Source organism: Martes martes, assembly GCF_963455335.1.
Source record: "Martes martes genome assembly, chromosome: 1".
Classification (NCBI taxonomy): domain Eukaryota; kingdom Metazoa; phylum Chordata; class Mammalia; order Carnivora; family Mustelidae; genus Martes; species Martes martes.
The window spans coordinates 197,120,281-197,141,830 of NC_137888.1; the positions used below are offsets into that span (position 1 = coordinate 197,120,281).

A 21,550-nucleotide genomic window follows, 5' to 3' on the forward strand; every position below is an offset into this window, starting at 1 on the left:
TATGGTTTGTCTCCCTCGCAATCCCATCTTTTCATTTTTTCTTTTCCTACCTCCCCCCAACCCCCCCACATTGCATCTCCACTTCCTCATATCAAAGAGATCATATGATAGTTGTCTTTCTCTGATTGACTTATTTCGCTAAGCATAATACCCTAGTTCCATCCACGTCGTCACAAATGGCAAGATTTCATTTCTTTTGATAGCTGCACAGTATTCCATTGTGTATATATACCACTTCTTCTTTATCCATTCATCTGTTGATGGACATCCAGGTTCTTTCCACAGTTTGGCTATTGTGGACATTGCTTCTATAAACATTCAGGTGCACGTGCCCCTTCGGAGCACCATGTTTGTATCTTTAGGATATATACCCAGTAGTGCAATCGCTGGGTCGTAGGGTAGCTCTATTTTCAGTTTTTTGAGGAACCTCCACACTGTTTTCCAGAGTGGTTGCACCAGCTTGCATTCCCACCAGCAGTGTAGGAGGGTTCCCCTCTCTCCGCATCCTCGCCAGCATGTGTCATTTCTTGACTTGTTAATTTTAGCCATTCTGACTGGTGTGAGGTGGTATCTCCTTGTGGTTTTGATTTGTATTTCCCTGATGCCGAGTGATGTGGAGCATTTTTTCATGTGTCTGTTGGCCATCTGGATGTCTTCTTTGCAGAAATGTCTGTTCATGTCCTCTGCCCATTTCTTCATTGGATTATTTGTTCTTTGGGTACTGAGTTTGATAAGCTCTTTATAGATTTTGGACACTAGCCCTTTATCTGATATGTCATTTGCAAATATCTTCTCCCATTCTGTCGGTTGTCTTTTGGTTTTGTTAACTGTTTCCTTTGCTGTGCAAAAGCTTTTGATCTTGATGAAATCCCAATAGTTCATTTTTGCCCTTGCTTCCGTTGCCTTTGGCGATGTTCCTAGGAAGAAGTTGCTGCGGTTGAGGTCAAAGAGGTTGCTGCCTGCATTCTCCTCAAGGATTTTGATGGATTCCTTTCTCACATTGAGGTCCTTCATCCATTTTGAGTCTATTTGAGTGTGTGGTGTAAGGAAATAGTCCAATTTCATTTTTCTGCATGTGGCTGTCCAATTTTCCCAGCACCATTTGTTGAAGAGGCTGTCTTTTTTCCATTGGATATTCTTTCCTCCTTTGTCGAAGATTAGTTGACCATAGAGTTGAGGGTCTATTTCTGGGCTCTCTATTCTGTTCCATTGGTCTCTATGCCTGTTTTTGTGCCAGTACCATACTGTCTTGATGATGACAGCTTTGTAATAGAGCTTGAAGTCTGGAATTGTGATGCCACCGACTTTGGCTCTTTTTCAATATTCCTTTGGCTATTCGAGGTCTTTTCTGGTTCCATATAAATTTTAGGATTATTTGTTCTATTTCTTTAAAAAATGGATGGGATTTTGATAGGGACTGCATTAAATGTGTAGATTGCTTTAGGTAGAATAGACATTTTCACAATATTTGTTCTTCCAACCCATGAGCATGGAATATTTTTCCATTTCTTTGTGTCTTCCTCAATTTCTTTCATGAGTACTTTATAGTTTTCTGAGTATAGATTCTTTGCCTCTTTGGTTAGATTTATTCCTAGGTATCTTATGGTTTTGGGTGCGATTGTAAATGGGACTGACTCCTCAATTTCTCTTTCTTCTGTCTTGTTGTTAGTGTAAAGAAATGCGACTGATTTCTGTGCATTGACTTATATATCCTGACACTTTACTGAATTCCTGTATAAGTTCTAGCAGTTTTGGAGTGGAGCCTTTGGGTTTTCCGCATATAGTATCATGTCATGTGCAAAGAGTGATAGTTTGACTTCTTCTTTGCCAATTTGGATGCCTTTAATTTCTTTTTGTTGTCTGATTGCTGAGGCTAGGACTTCTAGTATAATGTTGAACAGCAGTGGTGATAACGGACATCCCTGCCGTGTTCCTGACCTTAGCGGAAAAGCTTTCAGTTTTTCTCCATTGAGAATGGTATTTGCGGTGGGTTTTTCATAGATGGCTTTGATAATATTGAAGTATGTGCCCTCTATCCCTACACTTTGAAGAGTTTTAATCAGGAAGAGATGATGCACTTTGTCAAGTGCTTTTTCAGCATCTATTGAGAGTATCATATGGTTCTTACTCTTTCTTTTATTAATGTATTGTATCACATTGATGGATTTGCGGATGTTGAACAAACCTTGCAGCCCTGGAATAAATCCCACTTGGTCGTGGTGAATAATCCTTTTAATGTACTGTTGGATCCTATTGGCCAGTATTTTGGTGAGAATTTTCGCATCTGTGTTCATCAAGGATATTGGTCTGTAATTCTCTTTTTTGGTGGGATCCTTGTCTGGTTTTGGGATCAAGGTGATGCTGGCCTCATAGAATGAGTTTGGAAGTTTTCCTTCCATTTCTATTTTTTTGGAACAGTTTCAGGAGAATAGGAATTAATTCCTCTTTAAATGTTTGGTAGAATTCCCCTGGGAAGCCATCTGGTGCTGGACTTTTGTTTGTTTGGAGATTTTTGATGACTGTTTCAATCTCCTTACTGGTTATGGGTCTGTTCAGGTTATCTATTTCTTCCTGGTTCAGTTGTGGTAGTTTATATGTCTCTAGAAATGTATCCATTTCCTCCAGATTGTCAAATTTGTTGGCGTAGAGTTGCTCGTAGTATGTTCTTATAATTGTTTGTATTTCTTTGGTGTTGGTTGTGATCTCTCCTCTTTCATTCATGATTTTATTTATTTGCGTCCTTTCTCTTTTCTTTTTGATAATTCTGGCCAGGGGTTTGTCAATCTTGTTAATTCTTTCAAAGAACCAGCTCCTAGTTTTGTTGATTTGTTCTATCGTTTTTTTAGTTTCTATTTCATTGATTTCTGCTCTGATCTTTATGATTTCTCTTCTCCTGCTGGGTTTAGGCTTTCTTTGTTGTTCTCTCTCCAGCTCCTTTAGGTGTAGGGTTAGGTTGTGTATTTGAGACCTTTCTTGTTTCTTGAGAAAGGCTTGCACTGCTATATATTTTCCTCTCAGGACTGCCTTTGTTGTGTCCCACAGATTTTGAACCGTTGTGTTTTCATTATCATTTGTTTCCATGAATTTTTTCAATTCTTCTTTAATTCCCTGGTTGACCCATTCATTTTTTAGAAGGATGCTGTTTAGTCTCCATGTATTTGCGTTCTTTCCAAATTTCCTCTTGTGATTGAGTTCGAGCTTCAGAGCATTGTGGTCTGAAAATATGCAGGGAATGATCTCAATCTTTTGGTACCGATTGAGACCTGATTTATGACCCAGGATGTGGTCTATTCTGGAGAATGTTCCATGTGCACCAGAGAAGAATGTATATTCTGTTGCTTTGGGATGGAATGTTCTGAATAGATCTGTGATGTCCATCTGGTCCAGTGTGTCATTTAAGGCCTTTATTTCCTTGTTGATCTTTTGCTTAGATGATCTGTCCATTTCAGTGAGGGGAGTGTTAAAGTCCCCTGCTATCATTGTATTACTGTCGATGTATTTCTTGATTTTGTTATTAATTGGTTTATATAGTTGGCTGCTCCCAGGTTAGGGGCATAGATATTTAAGATTGTTAGGTCTTCTTGTTGGACAGACCCTTTGAGTATGATATAGTGTCCTTCCTCATCTCTTATTATAGTCTTTGGCTTAAAATCCAATTGATCTAAGGATTGCCACCCCAGCTTTCTTCTGATGTCCATTAGCATGGTACATGTTTTCCACCCCCTCACTTTAAATCTGGAGGTGTCTTCGGGTCTAAAATGAGTTTCTTTTAGGCAGCATATTGATGGGTTTTGTTTTTTTATCCATTCTGATACCCTGTGTCTTTTGATTGGGGCATTTAGCCCATTAACATTCAGGGTAACTATTGAGAGATATGAATTTAGTGCCATTGTATTGCCTGTAAGGTGACTGTTACTGTATATTGTCTCTGTTTCTTTCTGATCTATTCCTTTTAGGGTCTCTCTTTGCTTAGAGGACCCCTTTCAATATTTCCTGTAGAGCTGGTTTGGTGTTTGCAAATTCTTTCAGCTTTTGTTTGTCCTGGAAGCTCTTTATCTCTCCTTCTATTTTCAATGATAGCCTAGCCGGATAAAGTATTCTTGGCTGCATGTTTTTCTCGTTTAGTGCTCTGAATATATCATGCCAGCTCTTTCTGGCCTGCCAGGTCTCTGTGGATAGGTCCGCTGCCAATCTAATGTTTTTACCCTTGTATGTTACAGACTTCTTTTCCCGGGCTGCTTTCAGGATTTTCTCTTTGTCGCTAAGACTTGTAAACTTTACTATCAGGTGACGAGGTGTGGACCTATTTTTATTGATTTTGAGGGGCGTTCTTAGCATCTCCTGGATTTTGATGTTTGTTCCCTTTGCCATATTAGGGAAATTCTCTCCAATAATTGTCTCCAATATACCTTCTGCTCCCCTCTCTCTTTCTTCTTCTTCTGGAATCCCAATTATTCTAATGTTGTGTCGTCTTATGGTGTCGCTTATCTCTCAAATTCTCTCCTCGTGGTCCAGTATTTGTTTGTCTCTCTTTTGCTCAGCCTCTTTATTCTCTGTCATTTGGTCTTCTATGTCACTAATTATTTCTTCTACCTCATTTATCCTAGCAGTGAGAGCTTCCATTTTTTATTGCACCTCATTAATAGCTTTTTTTTATTTCAACTTGGTTAGATTTTAGTTCTTTTATTTCTCCAGAAAGGGCTTTCATCTCTCCGGAGAGGGTTTCTCTAATATCTTCTATGCCTTTTTCGAGCCCGGCTAGAACCTTGAGAATTGTCATTCTGAACTCTAGATCTGTCATGTTACCAATGTCCGTATTGTTTAGGTCCCTAGCCTTCGGTACTGCCTCTTGTTCTTTTTTTTTTGTGGTGAGTTTTTCCGCCTTGTCATTTTGTCCAGATAAGATTTGCTTTCTCCTCCTGTGGAATTCCGCTGTTCTTGGTGAGTGAAGTTGGTCTTGGCTGGGTTTCTTGTTGATCTTCTGGGGAGGGGTCTGTTGTAGTGATTCTCAAGTGTCTTTGCCGCAGGCGGAATTGCACCGCCCTTGCCAGGGACCAGCCTAAGTAATCCTCTCGGGTTTGCTCTCGGGAGCTTTTGTTCCTTGAGCGCTTTCCGTAGAGTTCTGGAAGACGGGAATGAAGATGGCGGCCTCCCAATCTCTGGCCCGGAGGAGCCGAGAGCTTGGGGTCCCGCTCCTCAGTGCGCCCTCAGAGAAAAGCGCCCAACCGCCCTGCCTCCCTGGCCTGCAGTCGCGCCTGGAGGAAACCAGTCAATTGCTGGAACCTGGAGAAAAGCGCCCGGTCGCTTCCATCTCCATGGCCTCCTGCCGTGCTCGGAGCCCACGCAGCGTGCTACCGGCACAAGGTAACCCCGAGCTGAGAGCTCACTCCTCGGCTTTGTCGCTGTAGCTGGCTTCCCTGCTCTAATACATGTGAGCTCTGCAGCACTCAGACACCACCAGTCCTTCTGTGATCCCGCGGGACCTGGGGTTATGCTGACCCCGCCTGGGTTTCCCCCGTTTAGCCTCTGGAGCGATGTCTCCCAGTGGAGCAGACTTTTAAAAGTCCCGATTTTGTGCTCCATTGCTCCGCCGCTTGCCGGGAGCCGGCCCCTCCCCCCGCGGTCTGTCTTCCCGTCGCTTTGGATTCACTTCTCTGCAGGTCCTACCTTTCAGAAAGTGATCGATTTTCTATTTCTAGAATTGTTGCTCTTCTTCTCTTCGATTTCCCGTTGGATTTGTAGGTGTTCACAATGGTTAGATAAGCTATCTAGCTGATCTCCTGCTACCCGATGTCATCTCAGGCTGCTACTTCTCTGCCATCTTGACTCCTCCTTTTTTATTATTTTTATTAACATGTAAGGTATTACGTGCCCCAGGTGTACAGGTCTGTGAATCGTCAGGCATACACATTTCACAACACTCACAATATCACATATCCTCCCCAATATCCATAATCCCACCACCGTCTCCATTACCCCCCTCCCCCCAGCAACCCTCAGTTTGTTTTGTGAGATTAAGAGTCTCTTATGGTTTTTTTGATGTAGTGTTTCAAGACTCATTGTTTGCATGTAACACCCAGTTCTCCATGCAATACGTGCCCTCCTTAATACCCAACACCAGGCTAACCCATTCCCCCATGGAATTTCTCAGAGACTTTAAAAGTTGTTAACCTAGATTCATTCTGGTTTAAGTATACTCTTTCTCAGAGGACAGCTAGGTCTCTAGCTACTTGCCTTTTGTAAAGTTAGATTAAGAAGAACTATATGGCTTGAAATTAAGTAGGGAAAACAAAGGGAGAATGTTTAGCTCTCTTACTAATTTCAGTAATACAACAAATTTTTATTCTCTTCCACTAGAAAGAGTCATTTGGAGAAGATGTGTATTCATTTGTTTTGAACTTCACTGGCTACATGACTGGCCTCCTACGTGCATACAGAATAAGATCAATCATTTGACAGTTGTCATATTAACAATACTTTTTAAAGAATTAATCAGAAACACTGCAATTTGTTAAAATGGCAAAGAAAGACAACAGTCCAACATTCCACTCATCAGAAGGCAAACTTAAAAATTACCATGGCAATTTCAAACTTTAGGTATAAAATATTTTTAAAAAAATACTGTTAGCAGTCATCCTCTTTCCAACACAGACTCCCACTTTCAAGTTTTTCCATGTCTCTAGAAAATCAGTGAGTATACTGGCCTCAAACCACACCTGAAAGATTTTTCAAATTTTAAATATTCTAAGCTACTGCATCAAATAGCAACTCTAATTTATTCAGAACATTTCTGATCCTGAGTCTTTGACGACTGTAGAGCTGCAATACCAAATCCAGAATGCCTGTGCTCATTTGTAAAAGAAATAAATGTGCATTTTGTTTAAAATACCATTACTTTTCCCTTTTTTTCCCAAGTTTTTATTTAAATTCAGGTTAGTTAACATGTAGTGTAATATACTGGTTTCAGGTATAGAATTTAGTGATTCAGCCCTTTCATACAACACCTGGTGCTTATCACAAGTGCAATCACCTATTTAACCCATTCCCCCATCCACCTTCCATCCAGTAACCATTAGTTTGTTCTCTATAGTTTTGTCTCTTAAATTACACATATGAGTGAAATCATATGGTATTTGTCTTTCTCTGACTTATTTTGCTTAGTATAATACTTTCTAGCTCCATTCATGTCATTGCAAATGGCAAGATTTTATTCTTCTGATGGCTGAGTAATACTCCATTGTATATAGACCCTACATCTCCTTTATCCATCCATCACTCAATGGACATTTGGGCTCTCTCCATAGTTTGGCTATTGTTGATAATGATGCTGTAAACATCGGGGTGCATGTACCCCTCTGAATCAGTATTTTGTAGTAGTGCAATTGTTGAATCAGTATTTTTGTAGTAGTGCAACTGCTGGATCATAGGGTACTTCTATTTTTAACTTATTGAGGAAACTCCATACTGTTTTGCAGAGTGGCTGCACCAATTTGCATTTTCACCCAACAGTGTAAAAGTGTTCCCCTTTCTCCACATCCAAGCCAACACCTGTTGTTTCTGGTGTTGATTTTAGCCCTTCTAACTGGCATGCGGTGATACTTCACTATAGTTTTGATTTGTATTTTCCTGATGGTGGGTGTTGAGCAACATTTCGTGTCTGTTGGCCGTCTGTAAGTCTTCTTTAGAAAAATGTCTATTCATGTCTTCTGCTCATCTTTTTTTTTAATTTTTTATTTATTTTCAGCGTAACAGTATTCATTTTTTTTTCACCACACCCAGTGCTCCATGCAATCTGTGCCCTCTCTAATACCCACCACCTGGTTCCCCCAACCTCCCACCCCCTGCCCCTTCAAAACCCTCAGGTTGTTTTTCAGAGTCCATAGTCTCTCATGGTTCACCTCCCCTTCCAATTTCCCTCAACTCCCTTCTCCTCTCCATCTACCCTTGTCCTCTATGTTATTTGTTATGCTCCACAAATAAGTGAAACCATATGATACTTGACTCTCTCTGCTTGACTTATTTCACTCAGTATAATCTCTGTGGTCCATATACACTATGGAGTATTATGCCTCCATCAGAAAGGACGAATACCCAACTTTCGTAGCAACATGGACAGGACTGGAAGAGATTCTGCTCATCTTTTAATTGGGTTATTTATTTTGGGGGTGTTGATTTTTATAAGTTCCTTATATATTTTGAATACTAATCCTTTATCAGATATGCAGTTTGCAAATATCTTCTCCCATTCCATAGGTTGCCTTTTAGTTTTGTTGATTGTTTCCTTCGCTGTACAGATTTTCATTTTGATGAAATCTCAGTTTATTTTTGCTTTTGTTTCTCTTGCCTCAGGAGACATATCTAGAAAGAAGTAGCTATCACCAATGTCAAAGAGGTTACTGCCTGTGTTCTCCTCTAGGATTTTTATGGATTCAGGTCTCATATTTTGTCCTTTAATCAAATAGTATTGTTTTAAAATTTTGGTTTCCAATTTTTCGTTGCTAATATATGGCAATATAATTAGTTAACTGAAAGAAAAAGAGACTTTCTGAGTTGCTATCCTGGAACTGCAAACTCAATTGTTTTATCTTTTGTACATTCTAGTAGGTTTTGTTGTTTGAAGATTCTTTGGGATTTCCTATGTAGCCAATTCTGATTGGTGCAAGGTGATATCTCACTGTAGTGTTGATTTGTATTTTCTGCAAATATGTCTGGTCTGCAAATAGGACCAGCTTTTTTCTTCATTCTAATCTGTATGTCTCTTCTTCCTTTTCTTTGCCTTACTGCACTGGTAAAGACTTCCGGTATTAAGCTGAGTAAACTTAAAAAGCAGACACCTCACCTTGCTCCCCAAAGCAGACTTTCACCATTAAGTATGACATTTGCTGTAGGTTTTCATAAATTCCCTTTCTCAGGGTGAAAAAGTCCCCTTTATTCCTAGTTTGCTGAAAGTTTTTATCATGATAGAGTGTAGGATTTTCTCAAATGCCTTCCTGACAATAATATGATCTGCTGGTTTTTCTTCTTAGAGTGTTGGTAGAATTTACCAGTGGGACCATCTGGGCCTAATCATTTCTTTTCTGGAAGGATTTCTATATATTTAATTACTTTAATAGCTGTTGGGTATTCAGATTACCAATTTCATCGTGGGTGAATTTTGGTGATTTGTGATTTTCAAGGACTTGTTTTATTCATATAGATTCTCACTTAAATATTATAGTGTTCTCTTATTATTCATTTAATTTGGTGGCATCTACAGTGATATCTCTTTACTCCCAATATGTTGCTAATTACTATTTTCTCTCATTTTCTTTGTTAGCCTTGATAAATGTTTATCAATTTTATTGATATTTTTAAAAACTGGCTTTTGGTTTGATTTTTTTCCTTTTGTTTTTCTATTTTTAATCTCATTAATTTCTGCTCTATTTTTTCCTGCATTCTGTATGCTTGGGTTTATCTCTTTTTTTCAGATTCTTAAAGTAGGAACTGAAATTATTGATTTGACACCATGTTTCTTTTTCTATTATATACATTTAATGCTATAAATGTCCCTCTCAATACTGTTTTAACTGATTCCCACACATTTTAATATAGTATATTTTCATTTACATTCATTTCAATAGTATATTTTCATTTACATTCATTTTTATTTCTTGAGACTTCCTCTTTGATCCACAGATTATTTAATAGTGTGTTAATTTCTAAGTCTTCAATATTTTCCTCTTGTCTTTCTGTTTTTGATTTCTAGTTTGTTTCCATTACTGTGAAAGTATCCTTCGTATGATGCGAGTTACTGCAAATTTGTTGAGTTTTTCTATGACCCAAGAGACTGTCATTCTTGATGAATGTTCCATGTATGCTTGAAAACAACTGTATTCCAACTTTACTGGATGAAACATTCTAAAACTTCCAATTAGATCCTGATTGTTGATGGCATTGTTCTGTACTTAACTATCCCTGCTGACTTTTGTCAAGTGGTCGTAATCAATTACTAGGGGAAAGCGTTACAAATCGCCAAAGATAATGGATGATTTCTCCATTTTCTCGATTCAGTCCTTTCAGGTTTTACTTCATTTATTTTGCAGCTTTGTTCTTTGGTGCATGCATATTTAAAATTGTTATGCCTTCTTGGTGAACTGATCTTCTTACCACTTCATGATGTCCCTTTGTCCCTGGTAGTTTTCTTTAAACTGATGTCAATTTTTCCTTACAATGATATAATTTTTTAAAGTTCTATTTATTTATTTCAGAGAGAGAGAGAGAGAACATGCATAAGCATGGGAGAGGGGCAAAAGAAAAGGGAGAAAGAGAATCTCAAGTAGACTCCCTGCATGGGCTAGATCTCACAACACTGAGATCATTACCTGAGCTGAAATCAAAAGTCAAATATTTAACCAACTGAACCACCCAGGCACCCCATTTATAGTAATATAATTAATTTTATTTTTATTTATATTTAAGGAAGAAATAATCCATAATTAATATAACAATCTTTTAATCTAGCCATTCAAGCTTTCTTTGCATTAGTGTTTGCATGGTATATATTTTTTCTCATTTTTTACCCCCTGTATCATTATATATGAAGTGAGTTTTTTACAGACAGCACACAGTTAAATCCTTTTTATTTATCGACTCTGCCAATTTCTATCTTTTTATTATTCATATGTTAGGATTTATATCCACCTTTTTAGTATTTGTTTGTTCCCGCTGTTTCACTTTCCTCTGTTTCCCTTTCTTAATTTCTTACAAGGCCACTTGAACATTTTGCTATTCCATTTTGGTTTATTTATAGTATTTTTATCATATCGCTTTGTGCAATATTTTTAATGATTGCTCTAGGGATTATAACATACATACATAACTTATTATAATCTACTAGTCTGAACATTTTACCACTTGAAATACATTGCAGATATCTTACTGTAATTTACGTCCCTTTCCCTCACCACCTTAGATACAACTTCCTTAAATATAACTTCTACATATATTGAGAACTATATCAGTGTTATAATTTTTGCTTTGTATCCTGAAAGACAATTTTAAAAACTAAAGAGAATTTACTCTTTCTGTTACTTTCTTCACTCCTCTGCTCCAAGTGTCCTTTCAGTACCTCTTCCTTTGTGTCTGATAAATTTCCTTTGTAGTTACTATTTTAGAACCAATCCACTGGCAACAAATTTTCTTAGCTTTCCTTTATCTGAAAATATATTTATTTCTCCTTCATTCCTGAAGTATATTTCTCCTGGATACACAAATCTGGGGTAACATCAGGTTTTTTCTTTCAGTGGTCAAAAAATGTTGGGCCACCTCCTTGCATCTTCCATAGTTTCTTATGAGAAATCTGTTGTCATTCAAATTGTCAAATTACACCAGTAATGTGTCATTTCCCTTTCAAGATTTTTTCCTTTAGTGGGTAGGGGGATAGGTCAAATAGGTGAAGAGGATTAAGAGTGCACTTATCTAGACACTTTTCCAAATAAGACATCAGATGGCCAACAGACACATGAAAAGATGCTCAATATCACTCATTATCAAGAAAATACAAATCAAGTGTTCCCCTTTCTCCACATCCTCTCCTACACTTGTTGTTTACTGTCTTGTTACACTGTTGGTGGGAATGCAAGTTGGTGCAGCCAATTTGGAAATCAGTGTAGAGATTCCTTAAGAAATTAAAAATAGAGCTACCCTATGACCCAGCAATTGCACTACTGGGTATTTACCCCAAAGATAGAGATGTACTGAAAAGAAGGGCCATCTGTACCCCAATGTTCATAGAAGCAATGGCCACAATCATCAAATTGTGGAAAGAGCCAAGATGCCCTTCAACAGACGAATGGATAGAGAAGATATGGTCCATATATACAATGGAATATAATGCATCCATCAGAAAGGATGAATACCCAACTTTTGTATCAACATGGACAGGACTGGAAGAGATTATGCTGAGTGAAATAAGTCAAGCAGAGAGAGTCAATTACCATATGGTTTCACTTACTTGTGGAGCATAAGGAATAACTAGGAGGACATTAGGAGAAGGAAAGGAAAAGTGAATTGGGGGGAAACGGAGGGGGAGATGAACCACGAGAGACTGTGGACTCTGAGAAACAAACTGAGGGTTTTGGAGGGGAGAGAGGGGTGGGGCGTTAGGTGAGCCTGGTGGTAGGTATTAAGGAGGGCACATATTGCACAGAGCACTGGGTCTGGTGCATAAACAATGAATCTTGGAACACTGAAAAATAAAATTAAATTAAAAAAAAAAAGAAAATACAAATCTAAACCACAATCAGATACCACCTCACACCTCTCAGAATAGCTAAAATTAACAACACAAGAAATAACAGGTGTTGGCAAGGATGCAGAGAAAAGGGAACCTTTTTGCACTGTTGTTTGGGAATGCAAACTGATACAACCACTCTGGAGAACAGTTTGGAGGTTCCTCAAAAAGTTAAAAATAGAAATGCCCTATGATCTAGCATCTGCACTACTAGGTATTTATCCAAAGGATACAAAAATACTGATTCAGAGGGGTACATGTGCCCTGAGGTTTATAGCAGCACTATCAATAATATCCAAACTACGGATAGAGCCCAAATATCCATTGAATGATGAATGGATAAAGAACATATGGTGTATGTGTGTGTACACACACATAGACACAATGGAATATTACTCAGCCATCACAAAGAATGAAATCTCGCCATTTGCAATGACATGGATGGAGCTAGAGTGTATTATGGTAAGTGAAATAAGTTAGTCAGAGAAAGACAGATACCATATGACTTCACTCATATGTGGAATTTAAGGGAAATAAAACAGATGAACATATGGGAAGGGGAAAAGAAAAAAAAGAGAGAGGGAAACAAGCCATAAGAGACTCTTAATGAGAGAGAACAAACTGAGAACTGATGAAGAGAGGTGGGTAGGAGATGGGCTAGATGCGTGATGGGTATTAGAGAGGGCAGTTGTGCTGATGAGCACTAGGTATTGTATATAAGAGATGAATTCTACACCAGAAACCAATATTGCAATGTATGTTAGCTGAGTAAAATTTAAACAATTTTTTTAAAAAACATGAAAAAAAGAGTGCACTTATGATAAGCACAGAGTAATGTATAGAATTATTGTATCACTATCTTATACATCTGAAACCAATCTAACACTATATATTAATTAAATTGAAATTTAAAAATACATAAAATTTTACAATACATATATATGATATGCAACATATATATGTATTTTAAATACATAAATACAACAGTGCATATATATAAAGATTTTTATCTTTTGTTTTAATTTTCAGAAGTTTAACAACAATGTGACTATGCATGGATTTCTTTAGGTTTATCTTGTTTGGAATTCACTCAGCTTCTTGAGTCTGTAGACTTAAGTCTTTTGCCAAATTTGGGAAGATTTAAACTATTACGTCTTCAAAAAAATTTTAGGTCCACATTCTGTCCTTTCTGTCTAGTGCTCTAATGCCTCAAATACTAGATCTTTTATTGTTGACCCCCAGGTCTCTGAGGCTAAGCTTACTTTTCCATTTAGTTTCTCTCCATTATTCAGATTGAATAATTTCTACTGATCCATCTTTAAGTTCACTAATTCCTTCCTCTGTTTCTTCCATGCTGCTATTGAGCCTATCTAATAATTTTTAAATTTTCGTTACTGTATTTTTCAGTTCTAAAATTTTCATTGGATTCTTTATGTTTTCTACTTCTATTGCTCCAGTTTACTATGTTTTCATTTGTTTCAAGAGTGTCTCTAATTGCTTGGTGTAGCAATTTTACAAAAACAGCTTTAAGATCCTTGCTGATGATTCCAACATCTGTGTCATTTCAAAATTGGCATCTGTTGATTATCTTATTTTATTAGAGTTGAGATTTTCCTGATTTTTCATATGTGAAATAAATTTGGTCTGTATACTGGACATTTTAAGTATTATCCTATGACATTCTGATTCCTATTTAAATCTTCTACTTTAACAGGCGGTCAATCTGCTTCAGTTCAGAATGCAATCGTAGGCTTACTTTTGTGGGCTGTAATTAAATGTCAGTTTAGTATATAAAGTCCTTCCAGTGCTCTCCTGGTTTCCCCCATTAGTGTGTTACCTAGATAGCAGAACTCCACTTTACTTATACCCAGCATGGATTTGGGTGGAGAGAAGCACTGCCTCATTTCAGCAGGACAAGGATGAAAAACAGGGTACTCTTCACATCGTATGCTAGAGAGGGGTACTGTCTCATTAATGGGGAGGGGGTGAGAGTCAGTCCTGCCTACAGGTTCAGCTGGAGAGGTACCCACTTATTATTACAAGGGAAGTGGAAATCAAGAGTTCTAACCACAGGATCCTCTGTAGAGGGATGCTTCTTCCTTACTTTAGAGCACAGGAGGAAGTCCACAGAATTCTGCAAAATAAGGGCATCACCTTGTTAACACTGGGAAGTTGTAAACTCCAGAGTCCCACCCACAGGCTCTGCTGGGGAAGGTGCCACCTTGCAAGTGCTGGGTGAAGTTGCAGTCAGAATCCTCCTGCAGGCCCCACTGAAGAGAGGCACTGCCTCATTACTGAAGTGGGGAGGGGTAGAAGTCAAGAGTTTGGCCTGAGGCTCCACTGGAGAGGGACATCTTGTTACTGCAGGTGTGAGGAAAAGTGGGTATGTAAGATGGGAGTTCTGGTCACCAGTTCCACTATTGTAATGCCTGTTTGGGTGGATACAAGGGAGTGCAGCTTTTATTGCAATGTTCTGTAGAGAACAGAAAGGATAACTTAAAGGGTTTCTGTCTTGATCCTTTTATAGTTCATAAGCATGAAGATAGGGTGCTCACACAGTTGTATGACATGTGCCTCACTCAAATCTTGTTATGTCTGCACCCCGTCCGATGTGGAGGAAAAAGGTTTCTGTCTTGCTGCACCATCCTTTGCCTAAAAAGGGTTTTTTTGGATGCTTTTTTGTTTGCACCTATTAGTATTTCCAGGTGGTGGGCTTCTCTAGAGCCCGAGCCATAGTCTATGGGAGGCAAGAAAAAACAATCTGGGAATTCATTCAGTCCTTGAGTTCAAAGGTCCTTAGTCACTCCACTTTCTTTTCCTTTACTTTCAAAGTTTTCTGGTAGATGACGTACGAGTTTTGTCCAGGATTTTTGTTGTAATTAGTAAGAGGAGTATAACAGAATGTGCCTATTCCATCTTGATGAAATAACAGAACCCAAACCTTGTCACTTATTTCCAGCCCAGATTTTGTGTCTTATCGCTCTCTACTCTAAGTTTCCAGAGGACATGGACCACGTTTTTTATTAACCTTTCTATTAATTGTGGGCTTAGCAAACCATGTCCTATATGGCATATCCTTTAAGCTTAGTGACTATAAGAATCTGTTGATAAAACTTCTTGGCCTTTACTCACCTTTATGTTCACAATGAAACTCTTAAGTTTGTTCATTCATTTAGGAAACACCTCTTTTATGAAAGCTTCTCAGACGACAGCAGTGAGTAAGACAGCTAAAATCCCTAATGTTATTCTACTGACTGGGATAGGGTAGAGGGACTGGAGGCATATGAATAATGTGCTCTCTTCAGACTGAACAACACTCAGTGTACTATGTTTCAGTTAATATTAGGAACATACTTTGAAAAGTTGCAAATATTCAGAAGTCTAAAAATTTGTAATTGGCATATGTAAGATAATTTTTTTCACTTTTCTAATGGAACTTTAACGATCTAGTAAGCCAATTATAAATACTTACCACATAGAGTTGTTTCCACAGACTGGCCCATTCCTGTAGAGTTGCTGTAACCTCAGTCACAATAGAATCTTCAAGTGGAACCACAGTTTCATACTGCCTAGAACCAGAGCCACAACAACAGCCACATTATCTTTGATAAAATACCAGAATCCTATCTACTGACGTTTTCAATGTGTACAACTCAAAGTTAAGTTCATGCAAACATAAAGGAGAGCTATAACCAACTGATTGAAGATTCTTTTGCCATAATATAGTGCAGTTATGTAAATGAACTGAATTCATGAAAAAAACACCTGAGTTTTGCTACGTAATTCCTTAATTTTACTTTTAGAAATACTGGCTTTATTTTTTTTAATATTTTTATTTATTTATTTGGCAGACAGAGAGCACAAGTAGGCAGAGAGGAAGGCAGAGAGAGAAGGAGGGGAAGCAGGCTCCTTGCTGAGCAGAGAGCCTGATGCGGGGCTCAATCCCAGGACCCTGGGATCATGACCTGAGCCGAAGGCAGAGGTTTAACCCACTGAGCCACCCAGGCGCCCCAGAAATACTGTCTTTAAAACAGACTCTTTAAAAGACCATTTTGAGCCTTTTTCTTTAAAGAAAGACCATATATTGCCCATGTCTTGCTTAAATTAATTTTTTAAATTATTTGTGTCCTTTAACATTTACTGGTAATGCAAATTAGCTCATGATCTTGACATAAAAGATCTAATGGAAATGGGGGAGGGAGGGAACCCAGACACTGGTTTTTGAAACATTTTATAAACTCTCCCTCATATTAGTATTGTGCTTTCTTAGAAAATTGTGTCAGTAGAGGAATTCTGGTTCTGGTAGAGGAATTCTGATCCTCCTAAGGATCAGAAAGTTACGGGGATTCCCTCAGTCTACTCCATAAGCAGCATCTACTATGGTGCCAGTCCCTGTGTTAAATTGCCAAGGATTTATCAGTGAACAAAAGTGGACAGTGTCCCTATCTTCAGAGAGCTCTTGCTCTGGACAGAGAATCAACAAATAATCACAACACAAGATATGAACAGTGATGAATCTAAGAAGGAAATTAGAGTGTAAAATCAGTGATTTTAACTGGGGAACATGATTTAAAAAGAAAAGGGATCAGTGAAATCTTCTCTAAACAAGTGTTAAGGTCCAAAAGATGCAAAAAGTTCATGACAAGAAATGTGTGTAGGGAGGAAGAGAAACAGGTATGGTGCCACCTGCAGAGGAAACAGTATACAAGAAGCCACTGAAATGGGAAAGAATTTCACATAAACAAGAACTTTAAAAAGGCTGGACTCTGAGAAACAAACTGAGGGTTTTGGAGGGGAGGGGTTGGGGGGTTAGGTGAGCCTGGTGGTGGGTATTATGGAAGGCATGTATTGCATGGAGCACTGGGTGTGGTGCATAAACAATGAATCTTGAAACACTGAAAAAATAAAAATAAATTAAAAAAAAATAAGAAAGGCTGGTAACACTGAGGCCAGCTCTCACAGGGCCTTTTCAAATGATACTAAACATCCCAGATCTTAACTCAAGTAAAATGAATGAAAGGTATTGAAAGGTTGTTCAAAGTACGGGCATGACTGAATATTTTTACAATGTCTATGCCAATTGTGAGAGATAATGAAATACTCTCTGGACTAAAAATTTATATACTGGTATGCTAAAGTGATTGAAACACAATAATTCTTATTTGTTAGCCAGAGCCAACAACTTGGAAAGCAAAAGAACTTTATTTCACAAAATTTGCATTATGTATTATGTCTTTGCACAGGAAGAAGCTGACAAACCACCATTCAGAGATGACTCAGTGCATTAATATTGACTGTCAATGAATATATGTTACTTGATGACTTTTTATAGCGTTATTGTTTTATTTTGTCTGCTTTATTCCAGCAGATGAAAACAATCTTCTCGGACTGATTTCAGAGCACTATCCATATTCATCAAATTTATAAGCTCATTAAAATTAAAGTTTTCATCAAGTGCTTGTTAAGAGTAAAGTGTGATACATTTTTTTCCTTGTGCCAAGAGCATCCAAGGTAGTAATTCCTAGATTCAACTTTACCAATTATTTCAAGTACTACTATAATAGTTTTGAAATGAATGGTTTACTTTAATTTTTTAAAAACACAGTAAGTCATATTGAACTTCTCAGATGGAGAGTAAGCCAATGGCAAAAGCCAGATCTGGAAAAGAGTAAGTCTTAATGACCTGCCAGACAAAAATGAATGAGAAGATATCCTTTATTTCTTCAAACTACTGGATAACTAGTATAAACATCAATTTCTGAAATTATTTTTATATACTATGTATTAAGAGTGCTACAAAGATAATTAGGAGATTTATAGAAACAATCAGGGAGATCACAATCCTAATAACAAAACTTAAATGTAAAGCACAAATAGGTGCTGTGTGACATCAACTGTAAGTTCTAATGCAGCTTGGAAGGGAAAGGTTCACTTTTACCTGGTGATCAGATAGAGCTTCATGAAGGAAGTGATGTTCCTAAAGAAAGCTTAGCTTTGAAAGGCAAAGAGATGGATAGAGAGGCTCTAATAAGCTATGAAGAAAGGTACAGAAAAAATAATGAGCAAGAAGTATTAAAGAGGCTTCATGTTGAAAACATGGGAAACTGAAAAGACAGAAAGATGTTGTCAAGGCAGGGATAAGAGATTTAAATTTGACCCTATGGAAAGAGTCATGGGACATGTTATAAGAGTGTCGTGTTTTAGTAGAATTAACACAGAAATGATGTATGGTATAAAGTGGAAAGTTTCATCTATTATATGTTCAGCTATTTTAAATAGGGAGATCTATGGGAAATTTGCAATGTTCCTATTTTAAAATTGTAAGGCTTTGGACTCACCGCAATTTAACTAATCTAAGTTGAAACTAAAACGGACTTATTTTTCTTAAATCATAATACACAATCAATATCCTAAAAACTTTTAAAATTCAGATATAGTATTATTACAAACATATTGTCCAACAGGCCAAGTAAAAAAAACCAAAAAAACAAAACAACAACAACAACAAAAAAAACCTGCTACTGTACATCACTGGGAACTATGGCTTTTAGCAAGCTCTAGGGCTAAAGAGATTGGGCCTAAAGCAGTCCCTTCCTCCCTTCAGTCTAAGGTCAGGATTTGTCAAAGCCCCAGTATAGCTATGGAGAAGGAGATCTAAAATGCTCTTGTAGCACTTTGTTCCACATGGGGCCTTGGGAGCAGGCAGAGGTATCTGTAAAAGCACTAGACAGATGTGCTCAGAGGGAGAAAAGGAAGGGAAAAACAAAATCTCTCACTTCTAAAAATCAAAATTCTAAAACATATGAAAATATAATGATCAAGATTTTAAAATAATCTTTTAAAAATCTTTTCAGAATTTTAGAAGTCTGACAAACATTTTTATATCTTTAAAATGTTTAAAGAAATGAGTAACTTCCATTTAAAAAAGGAAAAGTATGAAACACAAGCAAGCACAAATAAAACAAGAGCCAATGAATATGCAAAAGAACTAACTAGAAATTTTCCAAAAGAAAAGTATTATGAACAAAGTGTCCATTGATGACTGATTAGAATGAAATGTAACATGCATATATAACGGAATATTATTCAACATTTAAAATAAATGAAATCTTTTTAAAAGATTTTATTTATTTATTCATGAGACAGAGGGGCAGAGGTCAAGAAGCAGGCTCCGAGCAGAGCAGGGAGCCTGATGCGGGACTTGATCCCAGGACCCCAGGATCATGACCTGAGCTGAAGGCAGACAATCAACGAAATGAGCCACCCTGGCACCCTAAAATAAATGAAATTTTGATACATGCTACAACATGGATGAGCTTTGAAAACACTATGCTAAGTAAAATAAGCCAGACACAAAAGGGCAAATATTGCATGATTCCATCACATGAGGTACATAGAATAGGAAAATTCACAGATAGATAGAAATATTTATGTAGAGATAGAGAGCTAGAAAGAAGAACAATTCTCAGGGACTGAAGGAAGGGAAAAATGGGAGTTACCTGTTTAAGAGGTACAAGAGTCCCTGTTTGGGATGATGAAAAATTCTGGAATTGAATACTCATGAAGGCTGCACAACACTATGAATATACTTAATTCCACTGGATTATACTCTTTAGAACGGTTAAAATGTTAACTTTTGGGGGGGTGCCTGGGTGGCTCAGTTAAAGCCTCTGCCTTCAGCTCAGGTCATAACCCTGGGGTCCTGGGATCGAGCCCCACATCGGGCTCTTTGCTTGGCAGGGAGCTTGCTTCCCCCTCTCTCTATCTGCCTGCTTCTCTGCCTACTTGTGATCTCTCTGTCAAATAAACAAATAAAATCTTTTTTAAAATGTTAACTTCTTTGTTATGAATATTTTACCACTACTTTTAAGATGTCAAAAAATAATAGTAGTGGAAAAAAATAACAAACCTCAACAGAAAGGATACATGCTGGACAGAGTTCAAGAGAAAATAAGTAGCAAGGTAATAATGAAAAAAATCACTCTAGAATGTAGGGCAGAGCAAAAAAGTAACCCAAAGTATGAAAGAGTACTTAAGAGACATGAGTGAGAAGTGAAAGAATTCCAAACTACTCTTAACAGGATTCCCAGGAGAAAAGAACTGCAGCGTTAGAGAAAACTGTGATTTTCTTTTCCTTAGCTCTCCAGCATTGTAACCCCCCTTCATTTGAAAAAAACCCAAATGTAGAGACAGAGTTGCCTTCCACTACATAAGCAGAAAATAACAGGTACTTGATTTCTCAGCTTCTCTCTGACTATGGTACAGGCTTATAACCTGAGCTCCATCTACCCCAGATTTAGAAAGGAAAAGCATTACCCAAAGCAGCAGAGACTACAAGGAAACCAACTTGGTGGAAGCTACAGTCAGTTTCCTGAGGCAGCAGTCCTATGGAAGCATTCAGTTTTAAGATGGTGAGGGACTGGAGGAGGCAGAATTAAATATGGTAGTTAGGATAGGTCTCACTGAGATCTGACAGAAGACCTGAAGGAAGTGACAGAGTCTTAGCCAGGCACAGTACTCCAAGCATAGGAAACAGCATGGAAAAAAACCTTAAGGCAGGAGCATACCTCATATGTTTGAATAAAAGCAAGGAAGCCAATGTAATTGAAGCCAAATGAGAAATAGGTAGAGTAGAAGGAGTGAAGTCAGGTCATATAAACTGGTAAACCTTTCTAAGAACTTTGGTTTTTACCCTGAGTGAGAAAGGAGCCACTGGAAAGTTTTAAACACAGGAGTAACATGATCTAACTTCTATTTTTAATTTTTATTATTTTTATTTTTTATTGTGTTATGTTAGTCACCATACAGTACATCATGAGTTTTTTTTTTAAATTACTCTGGCAGCTACGTCAAGAATAAACTGTAAGGGGACATGGGTAGAAGAGGGAGAGCAGTTAGAAGACACTGAAGTAATATAAGAAAGAAAGCATAATCATATAAAAGTCCCTACTTTTTTCCATGTCATGCTGTGACAAGTTAGGATATAAACTTGCCCGTCTCTCTCTCAGCTGTCTAGTGCTGTACAATGCACAACTCCACCCCATAGACCTTGAGATGCTCAAGTCCTTCATATTGTTCTTTGGCAGCTGATTATCAATAATTCTTCCAATATTTCCATCATGAGCATCATTACATTACATCATGATTCCCTTCCTATTCCCTCTCTCATCTGTCTAACCATTCCAAGTCCTCAAATCCCCAACCAGCTGTAGTGACAGTAATGACAAGGTTCCTAGAATACATGCAATAGAAATCCATACAACTATAAGCAAAGTCTGA

The 21,550-nt window shown here is 37.7% G+C and overlaps 1 protein-coding gene across 1 annotated transcript in view; it reads right to left on the reverse strand.

The window, feature by feature from the left end:
• The window catches only part of DOCK3 (dedicator of cytokinesis 3), a gene marked incomplete at its 3' end in the record, with an annotated part of 615,312 nt that overhangs the window by 337,566 nt on the left and 256,196 nt on the right, over positions 1–21,550 (reverse strand). The window contains exon 5 of the mRNA XM_080804908.1: positions 15,744–15,840. Coding sequence (XP_080661034.1) covers positions 15,744–15,840 — 97 coding nt within the window. The remainder of the gene's footprint in view (positions 1–15,743; positions 15,841–21,550) is intronic.